This window comes from Verruconis gallopava (assembly GCF_000836295.1).
Source record: "Verruconis gallopava strain CBS 43764 unplaced genomic scaffold supercont1.4, whole genome shotgun sequence".
Taxonomy (NCBI): domain Eukaryota; kingdom Fungi; phylum Ascomycota; class Dothideomycetes; order Venturiales; family Sympoventuriaceae; genus Verruconis; species Verruconis gallopava.
The window spans coordinates 296,482-310,424 of NW_015622140.1; the positions used below are offsets into that span (position 1 = coordinate 296,482).

General features: G+C 51.0%; 4 protein-coding genes across 5 annotated transcripts; 1 reads left to right on the plus strand and 3 right to left on the minus strand.

Annotated features, from left to right (window-relative positions):
* Positions 1–546: 546 nt before the first annotated feature.
* Positions 547–4,252, minus strand: PV09_01525 (uncharacterized protein). Its single transcript, XM_016354426.1, has 3 exons — positions 3,680–4,252; positions 1,398–3,573; positions 547–1,343 (listed from the first exon to the last, which is right to left on the minus strand). Exons 1-3 carry the CDS (start codon positions 3,984–3,986, stop codon positions 728–730), a joined length of 3,099 nt encoding a protein of 1,032 aa, XP_016217438.1. The 5' UTR covers positions 3,987–4,252; the 3' UTR covers positions 547–727.
* A 131-nt stretch (positions 4,253–4,383) lies between these two features.
* PV09_01526 lies at positions 4,384–7,054 on the plus strand. Of its 2 annotated transcripts, XM_016354428.1 has the most exons (4): positions 4,384–4,449; positions 4,501–5,261; positions 5,312–5,432; positions 5,485–7,054. In XM_016354428.1, exons 2-4 carry the CDS (start codon positions 5,234–5,236, stop codon positions 7,019–7,021), a joined length of 1,686 nt encoding a protein of 561 aa, XP_016217440.1. In that variant the 5' UTR covers positions 4,384–4,449; positions 4,501–5,233; the 3' UTR covers positions 7,022–7,054. The 2 variants fall into 2 exon arrangements, with proteins under 2 accessions (XP_016217440.1, XP_016217439.1); XM_016354427.1 differs by having other exon boundaries at positions 4,384–5,261.
* A 145-nt stretch (positions 7,055–7,199) lies between these two features.
* Positions 7,200–8,908, minus strand: PV09_01527 (uncharacterized protein; the record flags this gene model as incomplete). The annotated part of the gene is made up of 3 exons (XM_016354429.1): positions 7,200–7,357; positions 7,415–7,876; positions 7,933–8,908. The coding sequence occupies 3 exons, from the start codon at positions 8,906–8,908 to the stop codon at positions 7,200–7,202; spliced, it is 1,596 nt and encodes a 531-aa protein (XP_016217441.1).
* Positions 8,909–9,631: 723 nt separating this feature from the next.
* On the minus strand, positions 9,632–12,037 carry PV09_01528 (uncharacterized protein; the record flags this gene model as incomplete). The annotated part of the gene is made up of 2 exons (XM_016354430.1): positions 9,632–11,615; positions 11,694–12,037. 2 exons carry the CDS (start codon positions 12,035–12,037, stop codon positions 9,632–9,634), a joined length of 2,328 nt encoding a protein of 775 aa, XP_016217442.1.
* Positions 12,038–13,943: the final 1,906 nt, after the last annotated feature.

A 13,943-nucleotide genomic window follows, 5' to 3' on the forward strand; every position in this document is an offset into this window, starting at 1 on the left:
TTTTTTTATTTTTTTTATTTTTTTTATTTTTTTTATTTTTTTTATTTTTTTTATTTTTTTTATTTTTTTTATTTTTTTTATTTTTTTTTATTTTTTTTATTTTTTTTTTTTCACGCTGAACGTTTCCCGGATCCGATCGGAGCGGTCTCGCGGATTCTTGTATCCATCCGCACGCCGTCATCAGGAGCAGCGTCGAGGACACTGATCGGCGTCACGTAAACGTTCGAAGAAAGATAGCACTAAACTACCGCCGGCCTCGCGATCGCCGTTGCAAGCGCGGGGGTTAGCTCTTCGCTGTTGCAAGCTAAACTACTACTGCTACTACTACTACTACTCGGCGAGTCATCGTTCGGCTGTTCTAAACCGGGCTCCAAGTTAGCCTCTTGATTTCGCTCCCTGACCTGGCTTTCGCGCCAGGCTTGCGAAGTAGCGTCCTGGCATTTCTTGCGGGGAAATTCCTGGAGGAACACCATTTTGGATGAGCCTCTGCTGTTTGTCTACATGGTACTGGTGTAGATTTTTATACAGTCACTGACTGGATGATGACGGTCGTCAAAAGGTACGTACTTGATGTGTACAATCTCATGCCTGACATTTTGAATCGCCTGCAGCTTGCACGGCAATGTTATCAGCAAAGCCAGGAGGTAAACAATGTCGTGCAAATGCCCCCGTAGAACGAGGAGCGCTATGATACATTTGTGTGGACACTATATACACAATTGAAACGCTAGTACCGTGGTGGACCGCCTCTGCCACCTCGGGCGCCGCGGTACCCATCGTTATAGCCATCCCTACGATCCCTGTTCCCCATCCCATAGCCATTGTATCCTTGTTGTGGAGGTATTGGGGGAGGAGGGTATTGGTTTTGGTACCGGTTATCGTAAGCCTGATTACCATTGCCCCAGTATCCATCGTATCCTTGATTACTACCGCCACGGTATCCACTGTTGTAGTTCTGTCCTCCTTGGTAGCCCTGATTATTTTGATAGCTCCTGCTTGAATAAGGATTGCCACCATGTCCTCCCACAGGGGGACCGGTCCAATTGGGAGGCGGTGGAGGAACGAAGCCCATCTGAGCTGCGATGTGGGGCGGTGGAGGTGCACGAGTAAACTGGCTCGGATCGAAGTTTGGGTTCAGATGTTGAGAAATTGGATTAGCGTAGTTGATGCGTCCTCCACTGCTGTCACGTAGAGGTGCGCCACCAAAATTACGGCCCGTCATTCCGGCCTTGTTGTGAACAGTTTGCAGGTCCTCCCTCGTAAGCTCAGCTGGTGGTAGTATAACCCCACGAAGCAGCATAGACTTATGTATATGGGTGGATTTTGGCATCTCGTAGATTACACTATTCCCTAGTCAACACTGTTTAAATCATAAAGAAAAGGATATGATGACATACCTCATTGAATTATCAACCTCCAGGTTCGGCATGCTTGCGCTGGACAAAGGGAAATATAATCCACTGTCAGGGATATAATTTTCGTCTTTTTCAACCTTTCCTAGTAATCCTAGGCTCGTCCTCGGCTTTAGGTTGATCTTAGCTGCACCTTGCTTCTTGGTATACCAGTTGAGCGCCAACTCCTTGTACATTGGGTGCTTCGTGGAGAAGTATAGATGTTCCTTGCCAACGTCGTTTCGGACTTTCTCATCCTCCGTCAGTTGGGGGTATAGCTCGTGCATGTGCTTTAGCAGACGTTGCTCATCAATAAAGGGAAGGAGTACGACTCCTTGATGGGCGAATTTCTTTCCATTTAGGTCCAACTCGAAGTCAGTCGGATAAAAGTCATATATCGGGCTATCTTCCTCCGTCATTAACGGATGGAATAACTCAGGTATTGCATGTCTTGATGCTGCGGGAAGGACAGACATGAGCTGTTCGTACGGACGGAATGGCGTTCCCTTTTCAAATTTGATGTTCAGGTTTGCAATGTCCACGAAGTCTTGAGCGAAAGGGGCGTAGTGATAAGGGTAATACCAGCCCCATGAAGCACATCCTTGCATATAGTAAAGCAGCACCCAGCAAACACCTTCGACGTACGCGTTGGCAACTTTGCGGCGAAATTCGAGATCCCTTGGATCTACCTTAAACTTTTGTTCGTAATAGCGATCTTGATAGCCCTCCTCCCACAATCGAACCGTATCCGGAGGTGGGTTTTCTATCAAACCCTTGGGAGTAGATGGGGCGAGTGGAGTGGAACGTCCCGGAGTGCCTTCACTCTCATCTAACACATCGGCCTTCCGCTTTCCTAGGACGGTCGGAGATCCAATGACACTGCCGTTGTCCGTGTTATCTTGACTGTCCTTGTCCTGTTCACCGTTTGTACTAGACAATGACGCTTGTGATGCAGTCCGCTTCAGCCTTTCCTTAAGCACGGCAGCGGCACTTTTATTCGCAGTTGCAGTGTCTGCGATTTGTGCTTGAAAAGATGCTTTCTTGTTAACCATCATGTCATGAGTGATTTGGCGCACACTCCAGCCAGCTCCTGCGGGATCGAATGTAGGATAGCTGCTGTGGTCTTCTTGAACACCGCGGCGAACACGATGCTGGTTCGTCGGTGTACTGTCGTTAGAGCCATTTGCATTACGCTGCTCTTCCTGCAATTTTCGCCGTTTGGCATTTGCCTCTCGCTTGTCTTCAATTTGCTTTCGTTTCTTGAAAATAGCATCCTCTTGTTTAGCCAAGGCCTGTAAAATCAACTGCAGTCGGGAAAGTTCGACAGTACCATCTTTAGTCATGTACCCTCCCATTAGCGGTAGATTGTCACGCCAGGCAGCAACAAGAATATCAATGCCTTCTTCGCGAATGGCGAGACTTGGAAGGTGAGGAAGGAAATCGTTCCCGACGAAAAAGCAAAGCGCAACCCAATCGTCAATCGCACGTTCAAGGTCAAAACGGAAGGGTTGATGAGGAACGGTCAGCTCCTCGGCAAGATACTCTCGCAGAACATTGACCTTAAGCCAAAGGAAAGGCTTCAGCACAGGTGCTCGAGCTTTCTCATCAACCTCACCGTCCTTCTTCTTCGCTTCACCACGGCAATGTTGCTCACGGTGACCATTCTGGCCACAGATTTTGCAAGGTCTTTGCTGACCCCCTTGGAAGAAGACGTCTTCTCGCAAAACACGAAAATGAGGTTCATGCGTAGAAAGAGCCAACATAATCAGATCGGCATCGAGACCATATATGACGTGGCGTGTATTTGGGTCAAACTCTTGCGAACGTCTTTGCGAACGAATGAATTCCATAATCTTGTGCTCGCCTTCGCCAGGAACGGTTGCATCTGAAATTATGACCTTCAAATTAGCCCACATGGGATCTGTGTTGAGCTTATAAGCAACCCAATAACGAAGGCTTTGAGCTAGAAGACGCATAAATGGGGTGCCTGGAGTAATGACATTACTGTCCCAAGTTTTCTTAGGCTCGTCTGTTTCTTCGCCGTCGGTTGCTTCTGCTCTCTGCGAACCTAGCATCAGTTGGCGAAATTCCTCCTTTTTCTCATCGGCCTCCTGTTTCTCTTGTGCGGCTCGGAAGCGACGAGCTCGTTGTTGGTTCATTTTTGCGCGAGGTGCTACGCCATCTGCGGTCCTGTTAGCAAAACGATCTACGATCGAGACTTCCCAAAATTATGATACGGAACGAGCACGAATTCTGGTTTTGACATAGTGCTTCGTGATAAAACATACCAACAGCCATATATAACAGCTTCCTCGGCCGCACCATGTTGACGACACGGTTGGTGTATTCAAACACTGCAGCCATCATTTCCTCCTCGTTTTTAGGGGGCTCTCTATCCTCTGGATGCGAACAAGGATGCACAATACCATTCATATCCAAGTACAAGTTGTCAAACTCCTCGCCATTTGGGTTCGGACGAGTAGTGTCGGCGGGTATCTCCACGCCGTCTACAGTTGTAGGTAATTCCTCCACAACGGGCGCGATGATCTTTGGATATTTGGCAGAGAGCCATCTAAAGAATGCAGGGACTCCCATGACGACAAGAGCGTGTCGCGAGCCTAGTACGATAGACCAAGAGAAGGAAAGGCAAAAAAAAAATAATGTCGTCGCCTAGCTGGTCGTTGGCGTCTTTGCGACTTGTCGCCACTAGATGCGCGCACGACTACTTGTGACAGGAAGAGACTGTGGCTCGATTTAAATTCAATAGCTTATTAGATGCACAGTCAGCATCTTCAACGCAGCGGAGATGCGTATTGGGCTATGGTTGTAATTTGGTTTTTGCTCTGACTGATATGTCATCACTAGAAAAGGTTCTGGGCGTCTCAGACGTATTCGGATTTTCACGCCTTAAGGCCTGATCCATTGCCAGTCACGTGTATCTCCGTGGCCATGAGTTGGCTAACTTACAACTTCCATTGGAGTGAGTTGCCCATTTTTGCCTCTCCATCCTGTTGGTGCTGCTAGCTCAATCACTCAACTTCCAAGGCTGCTTCATTGGGTAATCACGTCTTCTACTACAAAACTTCCAGAAAATGTTTACCATTTTTAGATTTGCTAAAATGGCCAACGCACACCGGAGTTGAAGCTTTACACTATGCCAAGATGACAACCTAACGTATCTCACTTTGTCAGCTGGAACACGCTTTCCGCGCGATTGCTCGTTGCAATAGAGACTGGAAGTGTTGGAACATCTTCTTGAATTAAGACCGACTGACATTCGTCAGTCCAGACGAAGAAGCTATACCCTTTTATGACTGTACAATTTGCATCAGTCATCTCGGCATTAAGCTCGTCTGATGTCAGATCTTCTGTGAGGATACGAAACCTAAGAAGCTTCGCCGATTTGTATATGCCGCGGAGAATCAGGGTTACTCTTCAGCGAAATGATATGACAGTGCTTGCGTCATGAGGTATTTCATGCTCCTTTGGTGCATCGAACGCCATCCAAAGATGGAACGGAAGACTACGTTGGCCGTTGGGGTGTCTTGGCAAATCAGCGCTTACCGCCTGTAGTCTGACACCTTGAGCCATCACAAGGTGCTTTGAACATAAGATCAAAACACAAACGACGCGCTTAGAGGATTAGGAACATTTCTCGTTTCTAGAATGTCTTACTACGGTGAAATTTTCCTCCTGAGTTGCCGAAGTGTTCGACGACTATAAATTAGGTCTCTTCTTCCAAGTGGCGTATCACCTGTTACAATAAGCCAAAAATTATATTCTAGTGACATTGGTCAAGGAAAGCAACGTGACATCGCTTCCCAAGACTCCTTTAGGTTAAGATGAAATACGACTTCATTATCGTTGGAGGTACGTCTTTCACTCGAATTAATCCGCTTGATCGTTAAGAAAGTGTATAGCCGGACCTGCTGGGGCATCGCTTGCCTATCGCCTTGCCACTACAAGCTCTGCGCCCAGAGTTCTCATTCTTGAAGCAGGAGGCAAAAATGATGATGCCAATGCCACTCTAATTGCAGACAGGCAAGCGTGAACTCACTAATAAGGACATAAGCTTGCTGATATCAATCAATAGGTTCATGACATCTAAACTTTTTCCCGAATATGACTGGCAGTATCAGACGGAGCCACAAGAGCACCTAGGTAACCGCAAACTTGCCTGTCCTCGCGGAAAAGGCCTAGGTGGCTCCTCGGCTATCAACTACTGCTTCTATACAAGAGGCCCGAAAGACGACTTTGATGAATGGGCTCGTCGCGTTGGCGACGACTTCTATAATTGGGAAAATGCTGAACGACGTTTCAAAAAGCTTGAAGGTTTCGCCCCCATACAAACAGAAATGCACAAGAAGTATGCCGACTGGAGACCTGAAAACCACGGAACCGATGGACCTGTCAAGATTACGGACCCACTACGATGGGAAAATATCCAGGAGAGAACTCTCTTGTCTGGATATGAGATGGGATGGAAGAAAAATATGGACGGAAACAGTGGGGACCCCATCGGTATTGCAGTTGGAGCCACCACTGGGTCACATTCACGGCGAACGACTGCGAAAACCGCATATCTTGAGAAACCTCCAAAAAATCTAGAAATTGTCACAAATGCTTTCGCAACTAAAATCCTGTTTGAGGGAAAGAGAGCAGTCGGTATCCGAGCTGGAGGAAATGACTATTACGCGGAAAAGGATGTGATTCTGAGTGCCGGCGCCCTTGACTCCCCGAAACTTCTGATGCTAAGCGGCGTCGGTCCTGCGGCTGAGCTCAATAGGCACGGTATTCCAATCCTCGCAGATCTACCAGTAGGCATCGGCCTGCAAGATCACCTATTCATGCCGATGATCGTTGAACAGAAGCCAGGATTTGATGAACGTCCTGCATGGTTGGCGCCAGCAGCCATGGAAGCTGCTCGTAGACAATTCGAACTTGATGGCACAGGACCTCTCAGCATCTTGTGCAATTCTGCTGTCGTCGGCTTCGACAAAGGCAGCACATCGGTGTATGAGTCCAAAGAATTCAAAGAGCTACCGGAGGACGTCCAAGCGTATCTCATGAAGCCGACGATCCCAACGTACGAATTTGCTGGCTGCGTTCCAACATTCCCGCTTCCTGGCTTTGATCCGTCAAAGACATACAACTCGGCAATGACTTTTGGTATGGTACCCCAATCTCGTGGGACGGTAAGCTTAAAGTCTGCCGATCCAGCCGACCCACCTGTTCTTGATCCCAAGTTTTTGTCGCATCCTTTTGACCGCGTGGCTTTACTGGATGGCATGCGCAAAGTCTATCATTGGCTATATAACCCAACTCATTCTCCCGACATCATTGGTCCGTTTCACGTGCCACCGTCAGATAGTGATGAAGACCTCGAAGAATATGTTAAAAATTACGGCAGCACGACGTTTCACCCTTCATGCACTGCAATGATGGGTAAACTTGATGATCCGACTGCTGTTGTGACCACAGACTTCAGGGTCAAGGGTTTGGAAGGGCTGAGAGTGGCGGACTTGTCGGTCACTCCATTCCTTCCTAATTGCCATACAGTGAGTACTGGCTATTATATTGGCGAGTCGGCCGCGGAGCGCATCACCAAAGAGTATGGACTTGATTTATAAACTTCCATAATACACAGCAATAGATGAAAGAACGTAGATATCTGAAAGTCACGAGTTGAGAACAAGAGTGCATCTCTGATACGTCATCCACAGGTGTTTCCTTTGCTGTTCTCATCATGAAATCCATAATCCTACCAAGGATACTAGTCCCTTTTGACATTCAGTGCCTAGAATAGCCTTAAGCCTTATGGAATCGCACTGGGACCCCCTTGGCAGGATACATGATCAAACCATAAGCCTTCGTGATTCGGCCCGTTTCGCCCAGCCATTCTACAGCGTCAAACCTTTGAAGCAGGCGCACGATGAGAAAGCTCGCTTCTGTGATGGCGTATTGTTCTTCGGTAGATATGTTAGCTTGCGGTGCAAAGTTTCTATGCAGAGGAAGGCACGTACGGCCAAGACAGATCCTAGGACCGCCCGAGAAGGGCAAAAAACTCCAGTCCATCTTTCTTCCCTCCCAGCGTTCGGGGATGAAGGTGTCTGCGTCCTCCCCCCACAAGTCGTTCCGCCTTTGCATCCCATAGACGGTAAAGTTGACAATCTGACCCTTACGAATAGCAATCGGCTTGTCCTGGTCAGGACCACCACCCGTCGGCAACGTTGTGTTTCTGATTGCCTGCCGGTTGTTGAAGGGCACGGGAGGATGTAAGCGCAAGGTTTCCGAGATGACGTGCTGAAGATAACCGCAGGCCTTAAGCTTGGAGAAGCTTGGCTTGTTCAGATCCGACGATCCGTCTCCAAACTCTTCGAGAATGACGCGCCGCAGCTTCGTGTAGACTTTCGGATTGCGCGCGAGCTCGACGAACACCCATGACAGCAGTGCCGCTGTGGTGTCTCGACCAGCAGCCAAGATGCCTAAAGAAACGCCATCGGTCAGCTGATGAAAAGGGCAGATCCTTCAACTGCCGTACCGAGCAACTGATCTCTTAACTCAATGGGATCCCTGCATTCCTCCGCGAGCTCCCTCAGCAAATTGTATCTGCGTCCATCTTCCACCCTCTTGCCCGAGCGCTCCTCTCGCGCCTTCTGGTCCAAGGCCATTTTCACGTAGTGGTTGACGTACTTCCTCACGTTCGCAGTTGCTTTCCACCACCGCGGCGACTGGACAACCCAGTACAGTCCCTGCAGCCGGATCCTCCAGCTGAGCCATTCCTGTGCGACGGTGAACGAGTCCATGAACTCTTGGTCGGCCGCCATCTCCGTGATGCCGCTTTGCTGGCGCTCGCCGGTCGGTCTGCCCGCGGCTGCGAGTTGTGAATCGGTCGTGTGCCCGACCAGGAACGCGGTTGCGGTGTCGAGTGTGAAACGATAGAAATATGGCATGAGGTCGAAAGCATCCGTCCATCCGTCCGAGCCCTTTGGAAGCACGTCGATCAATATTTTCGAAGCTCGATCCGTTTCTTCTAAGTCGTTGATCTGCTCGCGATTGAACAGCGGTCTGAACATCGCTCGGCTGTGCGCCCAGAACTCGCCGTCCGAGGTGAATATGTTGTAGCCCAACAGAGCTCCAAACTGCTTGCTCCGCCGCTCCCCAGTACCAAAGTCCTTGAAGTTGGTGGCCAGCAATGCCTGTATATTCCGCGGCTCGATCGTGGTCGTCATCTTCTGGCCAAATAGACCAGTGCCTTCCGTTGTGTAAGCATTCAACGCCCTGAATGCCGGGATGACGAGATCGTCCAAGATGTCTTCCCCGTGCGAAACAGCTGTGATGACGCGATACAGACCGTCTATCCCCCACGGTAGCTTGTTAAGATTGCGGACTGGGTCTTCGCAGCCATTGAGGCGCGCAAACTGCCGGAATCGATACTCCGTATACCAAGATAGGACGAACCCATAGACAACATATGCCACAAATGTGAACAGAGTATACGTCAAAGCTGCTCCCATGATTTTTGGTGAACCGCTAGACCATTCCTTTTGGCAGAATTGGATGATAAAGCCTTCATTGAACGAGTGCGATGCGGCTTTGCTGACGGGCGAGCAATCATTACTCCCAGCTTTTGTATGAATGCAAGATAGCGCCAGGCAGCAGAAATCCAAATGGTTCCGCACATATTCGTATTCGTGAATCGAGACGGGGCAGTACATGCTCCGTCTCCGCAGTTGGATCATCGCGTTTTATTGGAGCCTGATCCCTGTCGTCGTAAGGCTAAGCAAATGAGCTTTGGTGCGACGAAAGGAGAGCCAGAAGAGCGTTGCATATGCTGCTCGCTTAGTTCCTTTTGAAAACTTTCCCAAACGAAAATTGCGAACAAGATGCCACATTCGACTGAGCAAGAATATTGCACAGGTTCGTTGTACACGGTTGTTAGGAGGGCACATAAAAGAATCTATTAGGCAGAAGTACTTTGTGCATCTAGAACGCTAACCGGATGCATGAGAATGTCCGCACGCACCGCCATGCCAACCAAACCGCCAGGTATTCGAGACTCAAGCCAACTTGGCGACGGGGAAATACGTTCGAAGAAAAAAGAAATCAAGATGTCGTCACGTAGTGGTACATGGATATCGATCATAGCGGCGCAAAAATATGCTCTGTGACTCCATCCCATCATCGCAACCCAAATGCTGCGTGTCTCTCGCTTTCCATCCAGGTGCCGATAAGCAGTCTTAACCGAACTGGTCTTCGAATGAGCAGTTGATGCTGTCGTGTCCGTCTCTCTCACAGAGGGCACACCACTTGCTCGGGTCTTTTGTGCCGTCCTTCCCAGCAGCGACGCTGTCGCCCAGCTTGTAAGGGTTGGGCAGCGGGGCCGTTGGAGGAGTGCTACTGGCTGCTGGCAGGTTACCAATTGAGGGCTTCTTGTGCAAGGACGTAGCCAGGGGCTTTGGTTTGTCCGGGTCAAGTGAGGAGATGGACGCCTTCTGCATATGCCTTGACAACGCGTCCATGTCATGCTCGTTGCCGCCATTCGTTGAAACCTTGTCAATGCTGGTACATGTGAGGATATCGTGTCCGCTGGTCTCGCAGATCTCGCACCAGAGAATACCGCTACCCGTACTCACACTCTGTGTGTCTGCCTCTGCATGTGGAGCCATGGCCTCGATGCGTCCGCTTGACCCTCGCCAATTCACAACGGTGCCTTTCGAGTCACGAGCAGACGACCTCTTGTCTTGGACGGCAGTGCGGTCGGAGAGGCCGTTGCTGATGACGCTAGCGCGTTGCTCGATTCCCTTCAATCTTTCCACCTCCCGCTCGAGTTCTTCCTCATGAAAATTCTTTCTCTCAATGAGGCCTTGTAGCTCTTTCTTTTCCCGTTCAAGACGTTCAATGGTAGCCTTCATCATGGTCTGTTCTTCAAGTGACATACCCTCTGATACGGAACGATTCAGAGCTGGGCGTTCAACCGCAGGGCTACCACCTCCTGAGCTTAGAGAGTGGATGATGGCTCGAAGACCCCGGATCTCATCCTGCATTTGTTCCTTGTCACGAGAATCCTGGCTTCCCAAGCCTACCGCAGCCTCGGCGCTCTTCAAAGCTTCTGCAGCCTTTTCGCGCTCCTGCTTCAGTTCGGCACGAGTCCTCTCAATTTCTCCCCTAAGGAACTCGACTTCAGCTCGAGCTTCGGCTTCGCTCCGACGCGCATCTTCGACGCCCTCTTCGAGCTCAGCTACAATTTCTTCGACCTGCTTGATCTGCTGGGTCATGCTAGAGACTTCTTCTTGATTCGCCTGCAGTTCGCGGATTTCCGCCAGCAGCTCCTCCACCTTCTTTTCGTACACACGCTCCGTTTCGGTGCTGGCCATCTCCAGGGTATCGATCGTGCTACGGAAGTCCGCTCGGTGGGCGTCAAATTCCGCAGTCAGCATGGCGATTCTTTCGTTCTTCTCCCTGATGATAGCTCGGAGCTGAGCAGCGTCTGCATCCTTTAAACCACTAGCGCCACTATTGTTGCGAGCATGGCCACCAAGATCGTCGAGTCCTTTCAGGTTCTCGAGTTCGGCCAAGCTGGCTTCCATTTCAGCTAGGCTGGCTGCTTGCTCCTTTAGCTGCTTGTCCCTTTCCTGCAGCTGCTTCTTCAGCCTCTTGATCTCGTCTTCAGCATTATCCGTAGACCGTCTGGTGAGGGGAGTGAAGGTCGAATTCACGCTCGCGCCCGATCCTGCTGCGGAGCCATCGCTACTCCGCGTTGGGGGAACAGCGGGCGTGGGGGTCGTCTCCGTACTTTCGTCGCCTCGCACGCCTAGGCGCGAATTATTTCTCGAGTAAGGTCCTGGCGTTCGTGACTTCGGTACGCTACGTCCTGGCGCTGGACTCGCGGCAGGTCGTGGCGTCCCTATCTGGCTCTTTGACAGAGACGGCAATTTGCCTGGAGTCGGTGCCAATGTTGGCACCTTTCGCAAAGGAGATTCCGGACGTGGCAGAGACGGTCGTCCCTGCTTCGGTTTGAAGGAGGGACTAGGTGGCCGTGCCCCTGGGCCCACTGACTGAGAGAACTTGGGCATTCCATTTGGCGATGCGAGGTCGAAGGAACTGTAAGACGGTGTGGTGGGTGTCGGCGGAAATTCGTCGTATATCGATTCGCGCTTGGTTGCTCTGTGTAGAGGCAGAAAAATACCGGAGTTGGGCACAGAAGTAGCAAAATAGCGTACACTATTTTTTGGTATGATACGTCAGCATTTTCTCGAAGAATCACGGAGTGCAAGGCAAGGCCTGACTGGCACCACATACCCGTCGACGTCGCCGTCATTCTTGCCCTTGTGAGCGTATTGTTTGGCAAGCTCGACGCCCAAAAAAACGCCGTTCTTGCCAGCAATGGGGCCTATGAATTTGGCGGTGCCGTGCATGCCGCCGGGCACGTCGACGGTGTCGCCGATTTGAATGTCGTGACCGTCTCCGCCTCCCATCTTGGCGGATGCAGAACCTCCGGTTAAAGCTTGTAAGGAGGCTTTCCTCGCAACCGCAGCGGCCGCGGAAAGGTTTGGCGAGCTCGCTGTGTTTATGCCGCCGACGAGCGACGGACGCGGAGCGCCCAGACGACGCGGCGTCTGCAGGTTACTCCCGGCCGCGTTCATGGTGGTGCCATGGAAGGAAGAGGCCTCAACACGCGAGCTGGCAATCGGACGTTGTGCTGCTGTGGAGGGATTCGTGTGGTTGTCGCGGCTCGACGAAGAGGATCATGCCAGTTCACGCAGCGTGCTCGGCCAGGGGGAAGGGCGTCGATTGTGTGCGCGCACAGGAGGCCGGGTTTTGGCCTTGATTTGATCGCCGCCAAGACGCTGGCGAATTGGGAGCCGGTGGACCAGAGTTGCTTATTTGCGAATCAAGCCTCGCGCACCGTCGACCGCTCGCTGCTAACGTACAGCTTCGTCCTCTAGCCTGGCCAGGATGCGTGCTTCTTCAGCTGAGCAGGACGGCGACGGGGCTGCTCCGGCCTGCCGTGTTTACCTGTCCAGCCAAGCCATCCGCTCGATGCGCGCGGCCGCTGGCGCTGCCCGCTACTTAGCGCCCTGGGGCTCCCACTGGCGTTGAGAATCCCCCTGTTTGACACTGTACGTGCCGCAGCGTTACGAAGGGACCGCTGTGCTACCTACCATCGCAGCAGCACCCAAGCCGTGTCAGACAGTGCATGTCTCTCTCCGCGGCAGCCGTCGCACAAGGGCCAGCCAACACCGTGCACACTACGCTTGGTGGTGCTGTCAACGGCCTCGTCACATTCGTCGACTCTTACGCATGGGCTGATCCCAGCGGACGAGGAGCAGAAGCTGAGAACGCTTACGGCCTAACTCGACTTACGCTTTTCCCGAGGTCACGTGATACAGCCTCGAATACAGCCTTGCCGAGGGTTTCCCTGCATTCTCAAGGTGTACAATATGCGTGCGTTCAGCTCCTGGAACATGACGGCATCAAATTCGGCTATTGGAGTCCATGTGTGGTGTCATCTCTCCACTGCGTCCTATGCGTCAAACTCGCTCCTTGCTTTGTTTCCTAAGATATGGCCCTGTCACTCCCTCTAAAGAGCATATCACACGGCCAGAATACTGTCTGCACCACTGTAAATGGTATGTGTTTTTGGCTCTGACGGTTCCGCTTCGCAACAACGACGATCATGAGCACAAAATGGGGTTGGAGAGAAGGGCATGACTGTCGCGTTAACCAGCTCGGCTCAGTGGATGGGGTTGTCAACTAGACAGCTTGAGGCGATTGTGTTAATTGTATTACACTTTATTTACTAGCGCAACTGCCGTAAGCATGGGTAGTTGGCTCTCGTTAGATCGTGAATTATGAGCGATCAAAGCCAATCTCGGAGATGGCTGTATCCAGCCCATATAAATGAAATGCCTTCCCCAGATCCTTAGGCCCACGATTAAATCAGAATGACCGTTTCATGCTCCACCGTCATTGCTTCGACTGCGCCAGGCACGAAAACTTCGCCGGCCATGATGCCGCGAACATACGACTCTCCCACGAGATTGTATTTCCCTTCTTTCGTGAGTCTCAACGTCATGGGCACAGGAACGCCCAGGATAACGCATAACAAGTCGCCTGGTTTGGCAACCGATGGAACGAGACTAAATCGGCCCGAGTTCAAAATCCCAAAACGCAAATCGTTGCAGTAGTTGTAGAAGCGGCCTGTGAAATTCCGCGGGTACCTCTCCTGGTCTATTGCACTGGAAGGTGGGACGTCACTGCCAGAAGAGGCCGCTACGGCTCTTACCAGCTTCCGATAGGCGTCGAACTCGCACATATATTCGGCATCGCAAGCCTTTCCGGGCAGATGTGGGAACTCGCGAACTAGAGTCCATGCAAGTTCTTTCTCAAACTCATTTTTCGGTAACGAGGCCTTCGTCGCGTTGAAGGCCTCCTCAGACAATCTATCGATGAAAGGAATTTGAGCTGAGTGATACTCTTCGTCCCAGGATTCAAAGTCGGTCCCAATGTTATGCTTTTGTATAACAGGGGAGGTGTACGTGATCGATC

Bases quoted from the DNA above. Each gene is read 5' to 3' on its own strand.
- PV09_01526 (XM_016354427.1), top strand. From the start codon at position 5,234: ATGAAATACGACTTCATTATCGTTGGAG. The intron at 5,262-5,311 runs GTACGTCTTTCA...GAAAGTGTATAG, and splicing joins CGACTTCATTATCGTTGGAG to CCGGACCTGCTGGGGCATCG. The intron at 5,433-5,484 runs GCAAGCGTGAAC...ATCAATCAATAG, and splicing joins GCCACTCTAATTGCAGACAG to GTTCATGACATCTAAACTTT.
- PV09_01525 (XM_016354426.1), bottom strand. From the start codon at position 3,986: ATGGGAGTCCCTGCATTCTTTAGATGGCTCTCTGCCAAATATCCAAAG. The intron at 3,574-3,679 runs GTATGTTTTATC...ACAGGACCGCAG, and splicing joins GCTGTTATATATGGCTGTTG to ATGGCGTAGCACCTCGCGCA. The intron at 1,344-1,397 runs GTATGTCATCAT...ACTAGGGAATAG, and splicing joins GAGGTTGATAATTCAATGAG to TGTAATCTACGAGATGCCAA.